Source organism: Salminus brasiliensis, chromosome 8 (assembly GCF_030463535.1).
Source record: "Salminus brasiliensis chromosome 8, fSalBra1.hap2, whole genome shotgun sequence".
NCBI lineage: Eukaryota > Metazoa > Chordata > Actinopteri > Characiformes > Bryconidae > Salminus > Salminus brasiliensis.
In genome coordinates, this window is record NC_132885.1 from 70,001 (window position 1) to 87,956 (window position 17,956).

At 43.1% G+C, this 17,956-nt stretch overlaps 2 protein-coding genes across 5 annotated transcripts in view; both read left to right on the top strand.

The window, feature by feature from the left end:
• LOC140560778 (B-cell receptor CD22-like) overlaps positions 1-12,193 on the top strand; it is a 12,444-nt gene extending 251 nt beyond the window's left edge. The window contains exons 2-12 of one of the 3 annotated variants that reach the window (XM_072685315.1): positions 2,340-2,372; positions 2,469-2,720; positions 5,431-5,766; positions 5,855-6,073; positions 6,606-6,845; positions 7,055-7,324; positions 7,407-7,646; positions 7,831-7,912; positions 8,097-8,148; positions 8,710-8,939; positions 10,272-12,193. In XM_072685315.1, the coding sequence (XP_072541416.1) occupies positions 2,340-2,372; positions 2,469-2,720; positions 5,431-5,766; positions 5,855-6,073; positions 6,606-6,845; positions 7,055-7,324; positions 7,407-7,646; positions 7,831-7,912; positions 8,097-8,148; positions 8,710-8,939; positions 10,272-10,317 (2,000 nt within the window). In that variant the 3' untranslated portion in view covers positions 10,318-12,193. The remainder of the gene's footprint in view (positions 1-2,339; positions 2,373-2,468; positions 2,721-5,430; positions 5,767-5,854; positions 6,074-6,605; positions 6,846-7,054; positions 7,325-7,406; positions 7,647-7,830; positions 7,913-8,096; positions 8,149-8,709; positions 8,940-10,271) is intronic. The other 2 variants (XM_072685316.1, XM_072685317.1) reach the window with 2 other exon arrangements.
• A 179-nt stretch (positions 12,194-12,372) lies between these two features.
• On the top strand, positions 12,373-17,283 carry LOC140560784 (uncharacterized). Of its 2 annotated transcripts, XM_072685326.1 has the most exons (3): positions 12,373-12,632; positions 12,747-13,033; positions 14,562-17,283. In XM_072685326.1, exon 3 carries the CDS (start codon positions 14,663-14,665, stop codon positions 15,599-15,601), a length of 939 nt encoding a protein of 312 aa, XP_072541427.1. In that variant the 5' UTR covers positions 12,373-12,632; positions 12,747-13,033; positions 14,562-14,662; the 3' UTR covers positions 15,602-17,283. The 2 variants fall into 2 exon arrangements, with proteins under 2 accessions (XP_072541427.1, XP_072541428.1); XM_072685327.1 differs by lacking the exons at positions 12,373-12,632; positions 12,747-13,033 and adding an exon at positions 13,695-13,747.
• The last annotated feature ends 673 nt before the right edge of the window (positions 17,284-17,956 follow it).

A 17,956-nucleotide genomic window follows, 5' to 3' on the forward strand; every position in this document is an offset into this window, starting at 1 on the left:
TAGCACAGAGCAATTAGCCGACAGCTTTACGATCCATACAGACAATGAACTGTTAAACCACTGTATGATAAACTGCATTACAGGACGGTAGAGAATAAACATCACTGTTGTCCAGTCCACTCTTCTATACAGTCTACTCCATCAAGTCTGGCCATTCTCTGTTGACCTTTCTTATCAACAAGGTGTTTCCGTCTGCAGAACTGCAGAGCTGTCGCTCACTGCTTGTGTTTATTATACCATTCTAAGTAGCTCTAGTTACACGGTTGAAGGACGGTCTACAGGAGATCAGCAGTTCAAGAAATACTCTAACCAGTACAATCACCCTATGCTCAAAATCACAGAACTCAGTTTCCTCCATTCAGATGATTGATTTGAACCTTACTTAAAGCTGCTGGACTGAATCTGCATGTTGTTACTGCTGACATGTGCTTGGTTGATTAGATAGTTGCATGAATAAATAGGTTTACAGGTGTTTCTAATAAACTGCTGTGTGGTGAGTGTACTTCAACAGATTCTCAGCTCTTCTGAAATGGAATTATGGTCTAGCGTGCTCATTAAAAAATCTGTACTTCATCAGTCTGATGGTAAACTTTTATATCAGTGAGTTTTACATTCAGCAGGGCAGACAGCACTTGAACATGACTGTGTTCAATCAACTGATTCTCTATCAGTCTCTCCAGTACTACAGCAGTAAAACTTTACTGATGAGATTAGTGTTTCAGAACATTAGTTTACATGTGAGGAGATTCAGACACAGGTTCCACAGCAGAGCTCCAGTTACAATGATCAGAGGTGTAAGGAACTAATTACATTTCTCTCTTTACTGTAATTAAATAGTATTGTACTTCACTACATTTTAAACCACATCCGTCACTGAGGTAAGAGGTCACAGATCTCCGAGCTCAGTGCAGTGGGAGTGGGGAAATGAGCACCAGTGTCTGGAATGAGAGATAGGGGGTGTACAGGGATAACTGCATCATTTGCCTCCCATTTTCCTCAGCAAGCGGAGCTCATCAGTCCGACACAGCCAGCCAAAGATCAGTCACCCCTCAGCCCGGTTGCTCGCTAGCTGGTGATGGCTTGTAGTGTTATCAGTGTGTTGGTGTGTGTACAGGTCATATGTGCTGAGGCTGGTGGTGATGAGTAAAGGAGGCTGAGCAGTTTGGAGAGCAGGTTTCTGCTGCTCACTCTGAGCTCAGTATTATCTGTCTGTCTGTCTATCAATCTGCGGGTAAATACACAACCCTACTGATTACATGTCAATCTAAGTGATAAGTGGACTGTTCCTGGTCTGTTTTACAACGTCCCACAGGCTATAAAATAGGATGAACAGAGGTAATGTTAATTTGAATTAAAAGGGGGTGTTTTGAGGTACTAGTGCTTAGTCAGCATGTTACCCGTAGTCCACAGTCCTCAGCTCTCTTTTAGTTTGCAGGAGCAGAGCGAGGAGAACTCTAATTACTCTGAAAACCAACTTCTGCTGCTTAACAGGAAGTTCAGTGAGTAACATTCTAAAGACGGACGCACAAATAAAGCAGCTGGAATCCAGATCTCCTGGTTTATAGCAGCTTCATTTGACCTGTTTATTTATTGGACATGCAGATCACAGTCTGATATCAAAGAACGGCACTGTTTGGTCTTAAAACATCGTGAAGGTCCCGAGTTTGGTCTTCTTTGGGTCATTTAGGGAAGTCGCGACACTTGTGACTTTGACCTGTTTTGATTAGTAGATTGATGGACTGTTGCTGGTGTTCGTTGGTAAAGAAAAGACTGCTGGTCTACAGAATTCAGTTTATGCCCCCTTCTGTGGCTGTAATGAAAATGTATTATGGGATGGTTTGCACTGAAATTACACATTTTAGCTTTGTTTTACATGTCATGTGTTTACATGTTTTATTTTCTTGCTGAACTTTAATTTGTAAAACTAATACAGGTTTATATTTGCACTACACTTTTTACCCAGAGTACATTTTAAAAGAGCTACTTTTAAACTTTTAGACCAGTGATGTTTCTTGTACTTAAGTAACAGTACTTTTTGAGTAGAATATTTTAGTACTCTTTACATCTCTTCCAAATATTAATGACTGCTCCCATCACCTCTTTCACTTAGGAACAGCTGTACCGAGCTGAAGCTTTAGGGGGAGAGGTTTATTATCAGTGCTGATCTGTGAGATCAACGCTGTAAAGCTCTGAAACTGTTTAAACTGAGCTCAGTTCTTCTGGGCTTATCTGACCTCCACCCATCTTCACACGTCCTTGTGCAGCTCATGATTCTGCTCATGTTCTGTTGTGAATATTAACAGCAGTGTTTAACATTGTGTATACACTCTGTCCAACAGGGCTCCAGATACCAGCTTCATCTGGATTAACAGGTAAACAAACACGCACACACACACACACACACACTTACACACTAACATAATCCATCAGTATTTAGTGTGTGTGTGTGTGTGTGTGTGTGTGTGTAGTCCTACAGGGAAAGGTGGTTTGTAGCGCTGTAGGAGAGACAGGGGTAAAGCTGACCTGTAGCCCCATCTGCTGGCCCAGTGGAAACTGTTTCTACAGCTGGTACAGAGGTTACTGGAGCGGAGCTCACTGGTACACCGCTGCAGACTGGGGATGTTCTTTTGGTGCCTCCGTTTGGTTCGACTCCACCAGTTCAGCTAATCAGTGCAGCTACTCCTGTAGGGTCAATAACAACGCAGACTCTCGTCCAGACTGTAAGTACAGTCAATCTGTCCCTCAGTGTCAATAAAGCATGTCCTAATATTAATAATGTCCTCTGCGTTCAAGACTGTAGTAAAGTAACTGATAATGGGGAGATAATGTCTGACTCTGGGAGGTCAGTCATGGAAACTGAGAACAGTACAGATTTCCCTGCAGCATCACTAGTTTGATTTGCCTTACCTGATATTGCACGTCCTGCGATGTGACCGCTGTGTATGTGCACATCTTCATCTTAATTCATTTACAAGCAAAATAAAAACTGCTCAACAGAAGATAATCCATGGACATAGAGGACACAAAAAAAATACATTAAAAAACAAATAAATTAAACACAATATTAGCAATGTTTATTTAATTGGACATGGAATGGTTTTTCCAGAACAAAATGAATTATTTAAAAATGATTAGCAACACATAATGATATTAAATATTGTATTAAAATTAAGTAAAAATAAACCAATTTTAATATATTAAATATACCTTTTAATTAATGAACACAACTGTGTAAAATATATATACAGTTAAACATACATTTCACACAACTTTAAATTATGTGCAGCTCATAACAGCTCAGCAGTGCTTAAAGTGCTGCTACCACTGACACAATAAAAGCAGTATGTACTTCGCTACTCTTCACACTCTTCTTCTAACCTTTCATCTGTCCTGTTCCCTGATGCTTCATTTTATGTGTAATTCACATTCTGCTGCCAACAGGATCCACAAATACTACATAAGTACAGCTACAGCGAAGTAGGGAATGATATGTGAGGGTAACAAAGACTTCCAGTGAACACAGCACACCAGTTCATCAGGCTGATTTGAAGATCTCCATTCTCTGCTCTGTTATTAATATCTGATTTCTCACCCATCATGAAAGCGACTCACACTGCTTCTTCTGAATTAGGATGAAGGTTCCCACAGAAACGTGAGTGTGACTTTAATCAGCATAGGTAAATGAATTACTCTGACGTGAATCTTAATGGTATTAATTAATAGCTTATCTGTCGTTTAAAATGAAGATTCTCTCTTTGCCTAGATGTCGACCTAAAGCAGCAGCTTCAGAATCATTGTGTTCCGCTGACTGTAATAGGGTCTCTCTTTGCTACTCTGGGCAATTATTGATATTATTATTATTGTTATTGATGTTTTAATAATATTAATTAATAATAGTTATTGATTGATAGTTAGGGCAGTTACTTTAGTAGCAGTAGGGGTCATCATACACCAAAACAACTGCAGGAAACACGACTAACTAAAGTAACCAGAAATGCACTAAAACTACTCAAACTGCGTCTCCAGAAGCCCTTTGCTTTCCACTGATTCATGACTTAGACTGACTGCAACAAAGCTAATGAGGCTAATGAAGCTAACAGTAGAGCCACCATGTTTTTCTCTAAACACTGAAGCTGGAGAACAAAAAGCAGAACACAGTCGATCGGCTTTACCAGATTTAGTTAAGCCCCACCCATAACCAGTGCAGCACCGCCCACAGACAGGGTAGATTTTACAGCTCCTCTCTGGAATCATGGAATAAACCCCTCCCTCAGTGTTTTCACTCGTACTCAGTATTTCAGGTCTGTTGTTCTCGCCGAGAGTTGGTTAAATACAATTCTTTCAATGAGCTTTTTCTGACTTTACTGTTCAGGACCGTCCCAGTACAGACTGATCAGCACTGTACTGACTGACTCTGTGTATTCCAGCTAAACTGGTTTCAGTACAGACTGATCAGCACTGTACTGACTGACTCTGTGTGTTCCAGCTAAACTGGTTTCAGTACAGACTGATCAGCACTGTACTGACTGACTCTGTGTATTCCAGCTAAACTGGTTTCAGTACAGACTGATCAGCACTGTACTGACTGACTCTGTGTGTTCCAGGTAAACTGGTTTCAGTACAGACTGATCAGCACTGTACTGACTGACTCTGTGTGTTCCGGGTAAACTGGTTTCAGTACAGACTGATCAGCACTGTACTGACTGACTCTGTGTGTTCCAGGTAAACTGGTTTCAGTACAGACTGATCAGCACTGTACTGACTGACTCTGTGTGTTCCAGGTAAACTGGTTTCAGTACAGACTGATCAGCACTGTACTGACTGACTCTGTGTATTCCAGCTAAACTGGTTTCAGTACAGACTGATCAGCACTGTACTGACTGACTCTGTGTGTTCCGGGTAAACTGGTTTCAGTACAGACTGATCAGTACTGTACTGACTGACTCTGTGTATTCTAGGTAAACTGGTTTCAGTACAGACTGATCAGCACTGTACTGACTGACTCTGTGTGTTCCAGGTAAACTGGTTTCAGTACAGACTGATCAGCACTGTACTGACTGACTCTGTGTGTTCCGGGTAAACTGGTTTCAGTACAGACTGATCAGCACTGTACTGACTGACTCTGTGTGTTCCAGCTAAACTGGTTTCAGTACAGACTGATCAGCACTGTACTGACTGACTCTGTGTGTTCCAGGTAAACTGGTTTCAGTACAGACTGATCAGCACTGTACTGACTGACTCTGTGTGTTCCAGCTAAACCGGTTTCAGTACAGACTGATCAGCACTGTACTGACTGACTCTGTGTGTTCCAGGTGAACTGGTTTCAGTACAGACTGATCAGTACTGTACTGACTGACTCTGTGTGTTCCAGGTAAACTGGTTTCAGTACAGACTGATCAGCACTGCACTGACTGACTCTGTGTGTTCCAGGTAAACTGGACCAGCAGTGGGGCGTGACTTACACTCCTGAACAAGTGTGCGTTCTGGAAGGTTCATCAGTTGATTTCTCCTGCTCCTATAAACACCCTGGAGGACTCAGAGTCACTAAATCAGTCTGGTTCATTAATAGTCGACCTGGTTTTGAGCCCATAGATCTGCGAGTGTATTATCAGTATAAGGGGAGAGTGCAGTCTACCCAGACTGACTGTAGAATGAGAATCACTGGTCTGAGAGAGAGCGACACTCAAACATACAGGTTCAGATTCTACACTGATGATCCTGATGGTAAATACACTGGCAGACCTGGAGTCCGAGTATCTGTCTCAGGTAGTTCTGGATCATATAAAGTTTAGTTAACTGTGAGAGTTTTCTGCAGATGAAAATAAGACTAAACCTTGTTTAAAATCACCTGCAGGTCTGAAGATCAAAGTGTCAGACACACAGAGAGGAGGAAAGAAGCTGACCTGTAGCTCCACCTGCACTCTGCCCAACTCCACCTACATCTGGTACAGGAACGGACAGCCCGTATCTGAGCAGACCAGAGCTGAACTGGGTCTAAATAAGGGGGCTCTGGATGCAGGCAGGTACTCCTGCAGTGTAAAAGGACACGAGGAGCTCCGCTCTGCTGCTGTCTGTAAGACATCTCTTTAAACTGCACTCAGTCAGTTATCCTCTCACTGCAGGATTACACTCCGCTCAGTCAGTCACTCACAGAAGCTGAAGCTGCAGTGTTTTACCTCTACTTCACTTTCAGCTGTGTGTGTGTGTTTGATTCTGTCCTGTTTTTTATATTTATATTATTTATCATATTATTGTTTTCAGCTTAATTTATAAACTCTTAGTCCAGAGCTTTAGAGCTAGAACCACTAAACCTGGCATGATTTTAATCTATATAGCAGATTTATGCTTTCTTAACTATTTAGAAGGGGAAACACCTCAGCAACCATCTAGAAACAACATAGCAATAACCTGTGATGCCATAGCAACCATCCAGCTGCAAATAACAAATCACCTCTTTAATTTTAAGAAAGCTGGGTTGTAAACAATCCAATAACTGAAATCCTGATAACTGATCACTGATAAATAAATCTAGTTATCAGTTAATTTACTGTTTACGGCATCTGTGTGGTTCAGACTGTGTCAGTCAGTCAGCCTGTGTGTTTCAGGTGTTTCTGACGGTCTGCAGGTGAAAGTGGAAGGTGCTGCAGCCACTCCATCTGAAGGACAGACAGTAACACTGACCTGTAGCTCGATGTGCTCTCTGTCCTACTCCACCTACATCTGGTCCAGGGAGGGACAGCCTTTATCTGAGTGCAGATCTGCCTCCTGCTCTGTAGCTGTGGTCAGTGGAGAGGTCAGCTACAGCTGTGCTGTTGAGGGTCGTGGTCTCCGATCTCCTCCAGTGTGTGAGTTTAGATTTTCACATTCTCTGATTTACCACCCAGTCAGTCTTCTGGATGGTATTGTAGCTAAAGTGACTGAGGGCTGCCTTCACCATGTTTATCTGACCATGTGACCTGAGACCTCTCCAGCATGTCAGTGATGTACTTCGGTTTCAGTCCATTTAGTGGTTTGTAGACAATCTGGGGCATTTAACAACCTGTTCTCCATTCAGATCCCCCTAAAGACACCAGAGCAGTCGTTCTTCCCTCTGCAGAGAGAGTGGAGGGAGATTCAGTGACTCTGACCTGCAGCAGTGATGCAGACCCTCCTGTTCTCACCTTCTACTGGTTTAAGCAGAGAGCAGCTGCAGACAAAGCACTGGGAACAGGCCAGAACTACAGCATCACCAACATCAGCTCCCAGCACAGCGGACTGTACTACTGCACTGCTCTCAACCAGCTCGGACAGCACAGCTCAACACCCACCCGTCTGGACGTGTTCTGTAAGTGCAGTTTGTTCTGTGTGGTTCTGTTTCTCCTGCGTGTAAGAAGCTCAGTGACTAGCCGAGTCTCTGTGTTGTTCAGACCCTCCCAGACCTCCATCTCTGTCTGAGTTTGTGTTTAACGGCTCCGTCACGCTGGTGTGTGTCAGCGACTCCAACCCTGCCAGCTCTTACACCTGGTTCAGGAAGACAGGAAACAGCAGCGACCCATTTAGAACCGGCTCTAATTTAACTGTAGCTGCTGGAACAGGTGGAGTGTTTGGCTGCGTGGCAGAGAATCCATATGGGTCATCCACCTCATCAGAGTGGTCGTTTACATCAGGTGTGTTATGGGATGATTTCCCTGCCTCTACTCAGTGGTTATTAAGTTAATAGGTTAATAAGTGGTTAAAGGAAGACCACTAAAGGCTTTGTAGTTTTAAGTCTGTTTAATGACTTCAGTAGACCCTCATAATAGTCTCAAGGCTGGTGTAGGTTATCTTAACATGTTCTCCACACTTATACAGATAACACAGCTACAAAATATGCAGCTTCTGGAGTCCTCGTGGTTTTGCTCCTGATATTCATTGCAGTCGTTTTGTGGATGAGGTAAGAATTTGTGTGCATTCATAAATTTACACATCCTCCTAATGCAGCTATAAACCTACACAAACTGAAGCTCCTTTGCTGTCTTATATGTAGTGTAATACAGCAGACAGTAAAATAGACAATATATGATGATGAAATATTAGGACTTTCATTTCTAAAATGTATATTCATGATCCTTTTCCAGCAGGAGACGAGCAACACTGTCCTACAGTAGGAGTGAAGAGAACAGTGGAGAGGTGAGTTTTAATGAGGGAGTGATCACAGAACAGAGACCCAATAGAAGATTCAGAATGTGTTTCTTAATGAGTCTGATGTTCTGATTGAGATTTGTTTTTAAGGTAATGTCTAATATGATGTTTGATTCTGAGATAAAGAAGTTTTTCTGTTCTGTGCAGGTCAGTTGTTCAGTAGAACCTTTTGAGCTCTAGCCATGCTTCCTTCTAACAGAGCGATCCTCAACCTGTAAATCTTAAAAACAACCTGAAGGTTTATTCTTCAGGAATTAAGCCCAGTGGGTGTGTCCATAGCATAAGCCCCACCACCCTTCCCACCCACTTTACACTGAGAGGCTGCACCCTAATGTTCAATGTCCAGGGTAAATGAAGGGCCGTGGAAAGCGAGTGAGGGACGTATCGGCTGTATGGTTTTACATTTATAGACCCTGATTCACCTGATTTTCTCTCTCTCTCTCTCTCTCTCTCTCTATGTGTGTGTATATATATATATATATATATATATATATATATATATATATATATATATATATATATTTATATATATTTCTCTCTCTCTATTAGCAAGCTTCAGCTCCAGTGTATGATAATATCTCAACCCTGGCCGTGACCTCTGGGCCTGCAGGAGCTGCTTCCTCAGATGATCAGGTTGAAGTTCAGTACACCACCATTCAGTTCAAACGCTTCCACACACAGGAAGTGCCTCTCTGCTCCACTGTCCAACTGATAAACGCTCTAAATGAAGAAGAGGAAGTGCAGTACGCCACCGTTATCAAAGCTAGACCAGCTGTTTGGTAGGTGGTGATAGTGACTTACATCTATCTGTCATATAACTATCATATAACTATCTGTCTCTCTCTCTCTCTCTGTGTCTCTCTCTCTCTGTGTGTCTCTCTCTCTCGCCCTCTCTGTCTCTCTCTCTCTCATAGCTCACTTCTGTTTTTTTGTGAATAGATTATTAATAGCACTTACACTGTTGATAAGTTTAGCTGTAAAGCAGAAGCTTTGGTTTCATGCTGACATCATACTTTTCATTTCTCACTAAAATAACCTGCAGTTCCAGAACTGTGAGCATCAACACTGATCCTGTTCACTAGTTTCCCCAAAAAACACAGATGTGTTAGAAAGGTCTGAGAAGTAGAACATGTACTAGGAGTGAAGCTCTTTGAGGAAATCTGGGCACAGTAATACTATAGTTAGGTGGGATAATGTTGTTTGGAAGTGGAGTTTAGACTTTCACTGGTGTGTCTGTCATTATGAGATGATGTATGCTTTCTAAACCCCTTGTCCCTCACTACTTACTACTTTACCTGCTAATCTTTACATTCAGCTCTTGGACCATATTTTAACAGGATGCATGCATTTATATGTACTGCTAAAGTTCTGTTAAACAGAATATCCTCAGCAAGAACGGACGACCGCTTCTTCATTTATTCATCATGAACTGAATCCCCTCCTACAATGTTTTCACTCCCAGCACTAAACTAAACTGCTGTTAAGCTCAAGCAGAGTCATTCCACTCTGCCAACTGCGCTCTAGTACCTGTATTTCTTCCTCAGGCATGACTAAATGGATCAAAGTATTGGGACACCTGCTCATTCACTGTTTCTTCAGAAATATATGATATTAAACAGTTGATCCTGCTTTTTTTTTTGGAGTAACTCTGCTGTCCAGGGAAGGCTTTCTACTGCTCTGTGGATTAGATTGTATTCAGCCGCAAGAGCGTTAGGATGTTGAATGATCACCACTCCACCTCGTCGCCAACCCCCCCCCCTTTTGGATGGAGCACCACTATCATTTCGGAGAACACAGTTCCACTGCTCCTCGGCTCAATGCCGGGGGGCTTTATACACATCATGATGGCTAGTTAGCGTTTACAGCTGTGTATGTGTGTGTGCTGTGTATATAATGTAGACTAGATTCCACACGACTTTGACACAGCTCTCGTACCAACTGCAATAAGTGTAAAACTAACACTAACCAGGTTAGCTAATTATGCTAGCGTTTCGCAGATCACCAGTTGTTAACTGTGTTGTTTACTGTGTGGAGGTGTTTGTACCCTCTCAGTGATTTGTGTTGCTCCCTTGTTTTGGTTTTGCCACCTGAATAATATCCTCTCACTGCAGGAATGATGACCTCCCAATCTACAGCACGGTCCAGAAAACTACCTGAGAAGATCAACATTTTCCACCTTCAACTCTCCTAGCAGATGCAGTGTGTCCGAGTAAAGTGCTGATACACACTTCCTCATCAGAATAGCACTTTGAAATGAAATATTGAGAAATATTTTTTTCTGTTATTTTAAACACTGCTCTTTACCCGTATTGGTATTACATTACAGGTGTTGGTGATTTTAATGACTTTCTATTCAGCTTTTGTCCTGCAAGGTGACCTACCATTCAGACTGCACTCTGAGAATATGAATTTCCAAAACTGTTGAAATCAAAGGTTGTCACGTGCACACGGTAAACTAGCAGTGAAATACTTTGATAAGTGCCCTTCACATGAAATAATAAAATATTAAGATGTAATATAAAAAATACAAATGACACAAAAATGAATCATTTCTGTCAAATAACACAAGATTAAGGTATATATTCATCATTAGTGTTGAACATCGATACAATTTGACAAACACACACAGTGACCGTGGGCACACATGCCCAGAGCGGTAGGTAGCCGGAGCAGGGAGGCTGAAGGTAAAGACCCTGAAGATGATCTGTTGCTTTACTGACATTCAGTAGATTTACTGTTCATCTGTTACATCAAGTAGATCTAACCCGGATCCTAATCCTAACCTCAACCCTAAACCTAATTTAGCCTTGCCCACAACCTAACCTTAACCCTGATCCTAATCCTAACCTCAACCCAAAACCGAATCCAGCCTTACCCACAACCTGATCCTAATCCTAACCTTAACCCAAAACCTGACCCTGTTCCTAATCCTAACCTTAACCTCAACCTGACCCTGATCCTAACCTTAACCCCAACCCACAACCTGACCCTGATCCCAATCCTAACCTTAAACTCGACCCTAATCCTAAACCTGTCCCCTTAATATCAGTCTAACTCAGTTGCCATACTGCCATACTGGTGTCAGCAGCTGGTAGAGGGTGGTGAGATGGTCTGTGTTAGAGCTGCTAGAGGATCAGTGATCTCTCAGGTGAACTTCTACAGAGCTGAACTTGGACTAAAGTGTCACCAGCAACATGTACACAGTGCACACATCTAATAATATCACTGTATACACTAAATGTACACTATGGAAATGAAGAATTTACAGTAGTGTGATGTAGATGAGCATTGTAGAGTATAAAGGGCAAGTATCTAAAACTGAATGTGCTACAGAATACTTCTGTTTCGGGTGAGAATTAGGTTTTGGGTGAGGTAGCTCCAAATGGGGGCGAAGCTCCTCCTCATCCTCTCTGACTTCAGGATGTGAAGTGCTTTCCTGACCACAACAGAGAGAGAGAGGAGAGTCCATTATAGGGACTGTTTACTCCTTCTAGTCAGTATTGGCCAATAAAAGCCTGGTAGATGCGGCTGATTGATACTGTTTTATTGATTTTTCATGTCTAACAGTGTTACAGCGGAGACACAGTTCCTACACCAGTCAGATGCAGTGTATTACAGCAAAGTTCATATACACGCTTCCTCATTGAAAAGCACTTTACAGAGATGCATTGAAGGACATTGTGTGTATATCCCCTGCTGTCTGTTTACACTGCTCAGTAAAGATATTACATTACAGATTTTTATTATTTAATGGCTTTTCCTGTTTCAAAGCATCATACAGACATTAGCATAGTTTCATTTGTATTGTATATAGTGGTAATTATTACTGCCCCCTTTTGGCAGATATTGCAGCCTGCAAACACTATTAGGAGCTGGGAACGTGTTCCCACTTTTCTCCCAGGACACTCCTGGTTCTCTGATACTATCGGACTGTCTTGCTTGTTTAGGATCTACACACACATTTCAGTGATGTTCAGGCCCGGGGACTGTGAGGACCCTACTGAGAGCTTCAGCATGTGCTTCTTGCAGTAATTGTGATGGATTTGCATATTTTGCATCATTGTTCTGTGTTAAATGCCTCTATCAGCTTTAGATTCTTCACTGAGTCACATTTTCATTTCCAGAATGTTCTGATGTTTAGTGGCGTTGTTTCATCTGTGTTTCCTGTGTATAGTACACAGTTTCCTGTGTAAAGTATAGTACACCCACATTACTGCCCTTTTAGTCAATCAGAGGTCATGGGCTATGTGCTGATGTTTTATAGTTGGCAGCAGAGATGCTGTTCCCTTCTTTTCACTTCAGAAACCACTAGAATGACTGATTTAGCTGTTCGGATATTTGAAGCACTGAAGCAACCCTGCTGAAACCCCAGGGGAGGAAGCCCAGGAGAGGAAGCCCAGGAGAGGAAGCCCAGGAGAGGAAGCCCAGGAGAGGAAGCCCAGGGGAGGAAGCCCAGGGGAGGAAGCCCAGGGGTGAGCTGGTGTCAGATGTGGGGTCTACAGCATTTCCATAGAGAGAGAGTTTCCTCTGGCAGTTCAGTGCTGTTCTGGAAAGATGTTCAGATCTTCCTCTCTCTCGACTCTCAGTGTAGTATGAAGCATGTCGCTGGGCTGAACTGGGATACATCTGTTCCTAACCTCCTCTCAACCGACCAGTCAGCGATCTGCTCCTGTGAACTACTAGCCAATCATAGCGAAGCAGGCGGGGTTTGCCGGAAAACGGGTGGGTTAAAGCAGCTCCGCCCTGCGCTGGTCACATGGTTCCAGTGTGGTTCCACTGCAGTCCGGATGGGGGCGCTAGCTGTGTGAGTGTGCAGTCCAGCCGCAGTAAAGCGGAGAAGCAGGAGGAGAGGGAGAGGGCTGCTCGGATGGAGGTAGGACACTGTTCCAGCTCTGTGTATTTCAGCAGCAGACAGGTGGAGGCTCGGTAGACCCTGGGTGGATGTGATGACCCTGCTGGGGTGCGGTGCTCTGCCCGGCCTGCGGTGAGAGGGGGACTAGTGCTCTCTAATAGAGGAGGCTTTAATATTCGAGCAGGACCAGCAGCTCATCTCCTGTATCTGTTCTGCTGATGTAGGGTTAGCCCCCCTCTCCACCCTGCAGACAGACAGACCTGCAGACAGACCTGCAGACAGACAGACAGACCTGCAGACAGACCTGCAGACCTGCAGACAGACAGACAGACCTGCAGACCTGCAGACAGACAGACCTGCAGACAGACAGACAGACCTGCAGACAGACAGACAGACCTGCAGACAGACAGACAGACAGCCGGCATGCTCACGTGGGGCTCGTATGAGTAGAGGGTGGTTCCGGGTGGGTAAGGGCTCTGAGTGAGACCCAGTTGGGCTTCCCAAATAGGCCCCAACATTACAGCCCACCTTAATCTCACAAGGGTCCCGTCTTGTCCCTGTATGCAGTGTACAACCCAGATGAGTCCCATGTGTCCATCCTGGTCCTTCCATATGAGGGGTCAGATTGGAACCCGAGGACGTTCTGGTTCCGAGTTGATAGCTGGGCCGCTGAATGGACAGATGGTGAGACAGGTAGACAGCAGCATGGACAAGTAGAAAGATCTCAAGGAACAGGTGATGATAACCTGCATGAAGACACTGTGGTAAAAGTGCTGTATTCAGTTAGATGTGCATGTATGAACTATATATATATATAATAAACATCATAAGTCTCTATTAAAGCTCAGGTTTACATTCAGGGATATATTCTTTATTTATGTTTTATATATATATTATAGTATTATAGTTTTTTAAGAGAGGGGGGGGTTAAGTAAGGATAGTTTCTGATAGCTGTTTGCTGTAATGGGTGTGGGACTGATTGATTGGTAACTGAGTAATTGATTAGATTAGATTACATTAGACTAACCCCCCCCCCCCCCCCTCCACCCAAGAGATTATGTAAACCGGCTGTTTTTCAGATGAGCGTGGTACTCTGTCTGGCTGTTGTTTCAGCTGCTAGGTAATCTCATCATCTTTGTGAATAAAGTCAAGAGTTTTTGCATTAGGTTGTTGTGAAATGCCAATCTGAGGAGATCAGGTGTTTTGTGGTATCTGCTGCTCTTGAGCTTCCTCCTCAGTGGTGCTGCAGACCGTCTGTCCATGCACCCTGTGCTACTTACTACAACAATACCAAAGACCAGGTTTGATGAACATTGCAATTAGCATTAGCATTGGTATTATTGTTTTGTTGGAGGACTCCTTCATTAGAAGCCGTGTCCCCAAACATTAGATGTATGGTGTAGGTTGGCCATTTTTGTTCTTCTCTGGGAGGATGGATAGGTGAAGGGAAGGAAGGATGCCTTTATTACACTAGTTAATTTGGTTGTTTTTGCTGTACTGTTTGTTTGTATGTGTGAGTTTTTACTATTTTCATTCTTTTCTCCTCCAGGTTTGAACGCCCTGTCCTCTTCTCCTGGTGTCCTTTGCTCCACAGTTTAAATGCCATATAGAGGAATCTGTCAGACTGATACAATATAAGGAACAAGATTTATGAATATGGCATCTACTGGAAGCTCCAGTATTCAGCAGATATCTTCTGCTATCCTCTACGCCAACATAGCTCACATACAAACACAAAAAAACACAGTCAAGGAGAGAACTCACCTCTGCCTGGAGTGTGGGAAGAGTTTCACAGAGAGAGGTACGCTGAAAGCACACCAGCGTATTCACACTGGAGAGAAACCGTATCAGTGTGCGGAGTGCGGGAAGAGCTTCACTCAACAGAATCATCTCCAGCTCCACCAGAGGTTCCACACAGGAGAGAAACCATTTCACTGCTCAGACTGTGGAAAGAGCTTTAACCAACAGAGTCATCTCCGACTACACCAGCGCATTCACACTGGAGAGAAACCCTTCCAGTGTTCATACTGCGAGAAGAGCTTTCGTGACCGAGGCAATCTCAAAAAACACCAACACATCCACACAGGGGAGAAGCCCTACTGCTGCTCAGAGTGTGGGAAGACCTTTAAGGACAGAGGTCCTTTCAAAGCCCACCAGCGCACTCATACTGGGGAAAAGCCATTTGAATGCTCAGACTGTGGGAAGAGTTTTAATCAGCAGATCCACCTCCAGAGACACCAGCGCGTTCACACTGGAATAAAACCTTATTTCTGTTCCTACTGTGGAAAGAGCTTCAGTGACAAAAGTACTCTCAAAAAGCACCAGCACATTCACACTGGAGAGAGACCGTTTGAGTGCTCAGTGTGTGGGAAGAGTTTTAATCAGCAAGGTCATCTCCAGCAACACCAGCGCATTCACACTGGAGAGAAACCCTATTCCTGCTTGGACTGTGGGAAGAGTTTCAGACACTCGAGTACTTTAAAGGCACACAAGTGCATTAAGAGTGTTTCTCATGTCTCCTGTGGGAGTACAGTTCCCCAAGAAATCATCAGCTCTTTAGGTGTATATGAAGGATCTAGCCAGTTGTAGCAGTTGAAGTCACTTCAGATGAATGTAGTTGTTAAGATTGTAAGACCCTGAACCTCACGTTTTCCTTTATGTGCATGTGTGTTTGTGATTATTGTACATTGGGTTTGTGTGGTTAAATGTTATCATGGCTTTAGTGTTGTATGTGTGCATGGACACTTCTGTAGCTGAATTCTCTACCCACTGACCATAAACCTGTTCACTTACTACTTTTGCTCCAGCTGGCAAGAGCCAAGAGCATGTTCAGCAATCTAAAATCTAGGCTATAGTGTAGTTGAGCTGGATATCTACATCATTAGATGCTCAAAGCCTCTTCCACTTTGATTGTGACTGTTTCTGAAGAAAAATCGTTGGCTGTTTCAGACCTTATAAAACATACAATTACCATTTGACCAGATTGAACCTAATCAATACTTCAGTACTTGTTTTCAGTATTCCAGTACCAACACCTCAACGCTCAAATGTGCGTTTGGCCGCCATATCTGACAGATGTCTGTTAAAACAACTCTTATGCTGTGACAGAGGCCTTGGCAAATCATTGTATTATGTAATTCCAGGGAAGGTCCTCAGGACACAGAGAATGTGGCCCAGCCTCAACTTTGTCTTGAACTGCAATGATTTGATGGGTTTGGTACATGCTGGGAGATTTGAGATTGATCCCAAAAGGGTAGTTTCAGTTACCCACAGAAGGGCTGAATGTGTAGATACTAGTATTTGTCTTAATGTTATAAATAATTTATACTTGAAATTAAATGCACCGTCATTAATGCAAGTTTATCACGTGCCTGACTGAAACTTGTGGAAGGAACAGAATCTTGTGTTTCTGAACATGAACCTCCTTCCTGTGTTCTCTTACAGACACCCCTCACTCAGCCCTCACATAAGCAAACAGGGGTGCAGCGATCAGGGCTGAACACCACCAGGTAGCGCTAGTCACTACACAGGATTTCTCAGTTCCAGCCCAGAGTTAAAGATGGTCCAGTAGAAGATGCACCCCTATCCTTTTCCTTGACTTTGAGCTTAAAGCAGTGGTGGCTCAGCGGTTAGAGCGCCGGGATATCGATAACAGGGTTGTGGGTTCGATTCCCGGGCTCGGCAAGCTGCCACTGTTGGGTCCTTGAGCAAGGCCCTTTACCCTCTCTGCTCCCCGGGCGCTGGAGTTGGCTGCCCACCGCTCTGGGTGTGTGTGTGTACTCACTGCCCCTAGTTCACTAGTGTGTGTGTGTGTGTGTGTGTGTGTGTGTGTGTGTGTTCACCACCACAGATGGGTTAAATATGGAGGACACATTTCGCTGTGCAGTGTACAGTGACAAATACGTGCACCTTTACCTTTACCTTTACCTTTAAAGCTGCCTTCAAGTCATTAACACCACAAACCCGTGTTTCTGAATGGGGAGACGTTCTGAGTTGGGGCGTCTCTATAAAAATGTGCTAATAACTACTTTTATTTAGTAGCAACATAAACATGCTGTTCATTTTTAAAGGTTTATTCTCATCCACACGTAAAAACAGATCAGTACATGCTGCTGATGCTTACTGCATAAAATATCACTGACCTAATTCTCATACTTTACTCTTTAAGTAAAGTATGAACTTCCCATGTGGACTTGAAGGTAGCGTTAACCTAAAGTGACTAATCAGGTGAACTTTGGAAAAGGCATGATGCTCTTCAAAAGATGATTAAATAAAATGAATGAATTATAAATTCAACAGAAATCATTGCTGTTTGATAAGACTGTGGATTGTAGCTCGTGGTGGCAGGTGCAGGCTCCTGTGAACTAAAATAAGAAGTATTGATGATATTAAACATCAGAATCAAAACCCTTTACAGATATAAGATCAGACAGATAAAGCCGTGGTTTTAGAGTCAAGTCACATTTGTTTGTGTAGCTTTTTATAACTGTTGTCGTCACAAAGCAGCTTTACATAATTAGTCATTAGTAAAAGACAGAAACAAAAAAGAAATAAGGTAAGACATTTTAGAGGATCTCCTTCATAGACTGCATGTAAGGTTAGAGACCTGCTCAATCTGGGGGGCTAGAATTAGCATTAGTGAATGATGCTAAATGTAGTTTTGTGAGTTGAAGTGCTTTTACAGTGAACGTCACTCAGCAGTGAGATACAGCGCTGCTGCTACAGGACAGAAACATCCAGAAGTGTCCATAAAGTCTGATGTTTAAAAGACTTTGGCAGAATGTTTTATGTATTGTGTGGATCACAGTCATATAAAATACATCATATAATATATCAAATAAATAAATTAAATAAATATATGTTAAGCGGCAACAAGGTTAATTCCAGGAATTCTTTCGGGTGGATTTGTGCTCCCTGGACCTGGATTTGACACTACTGCCTTAA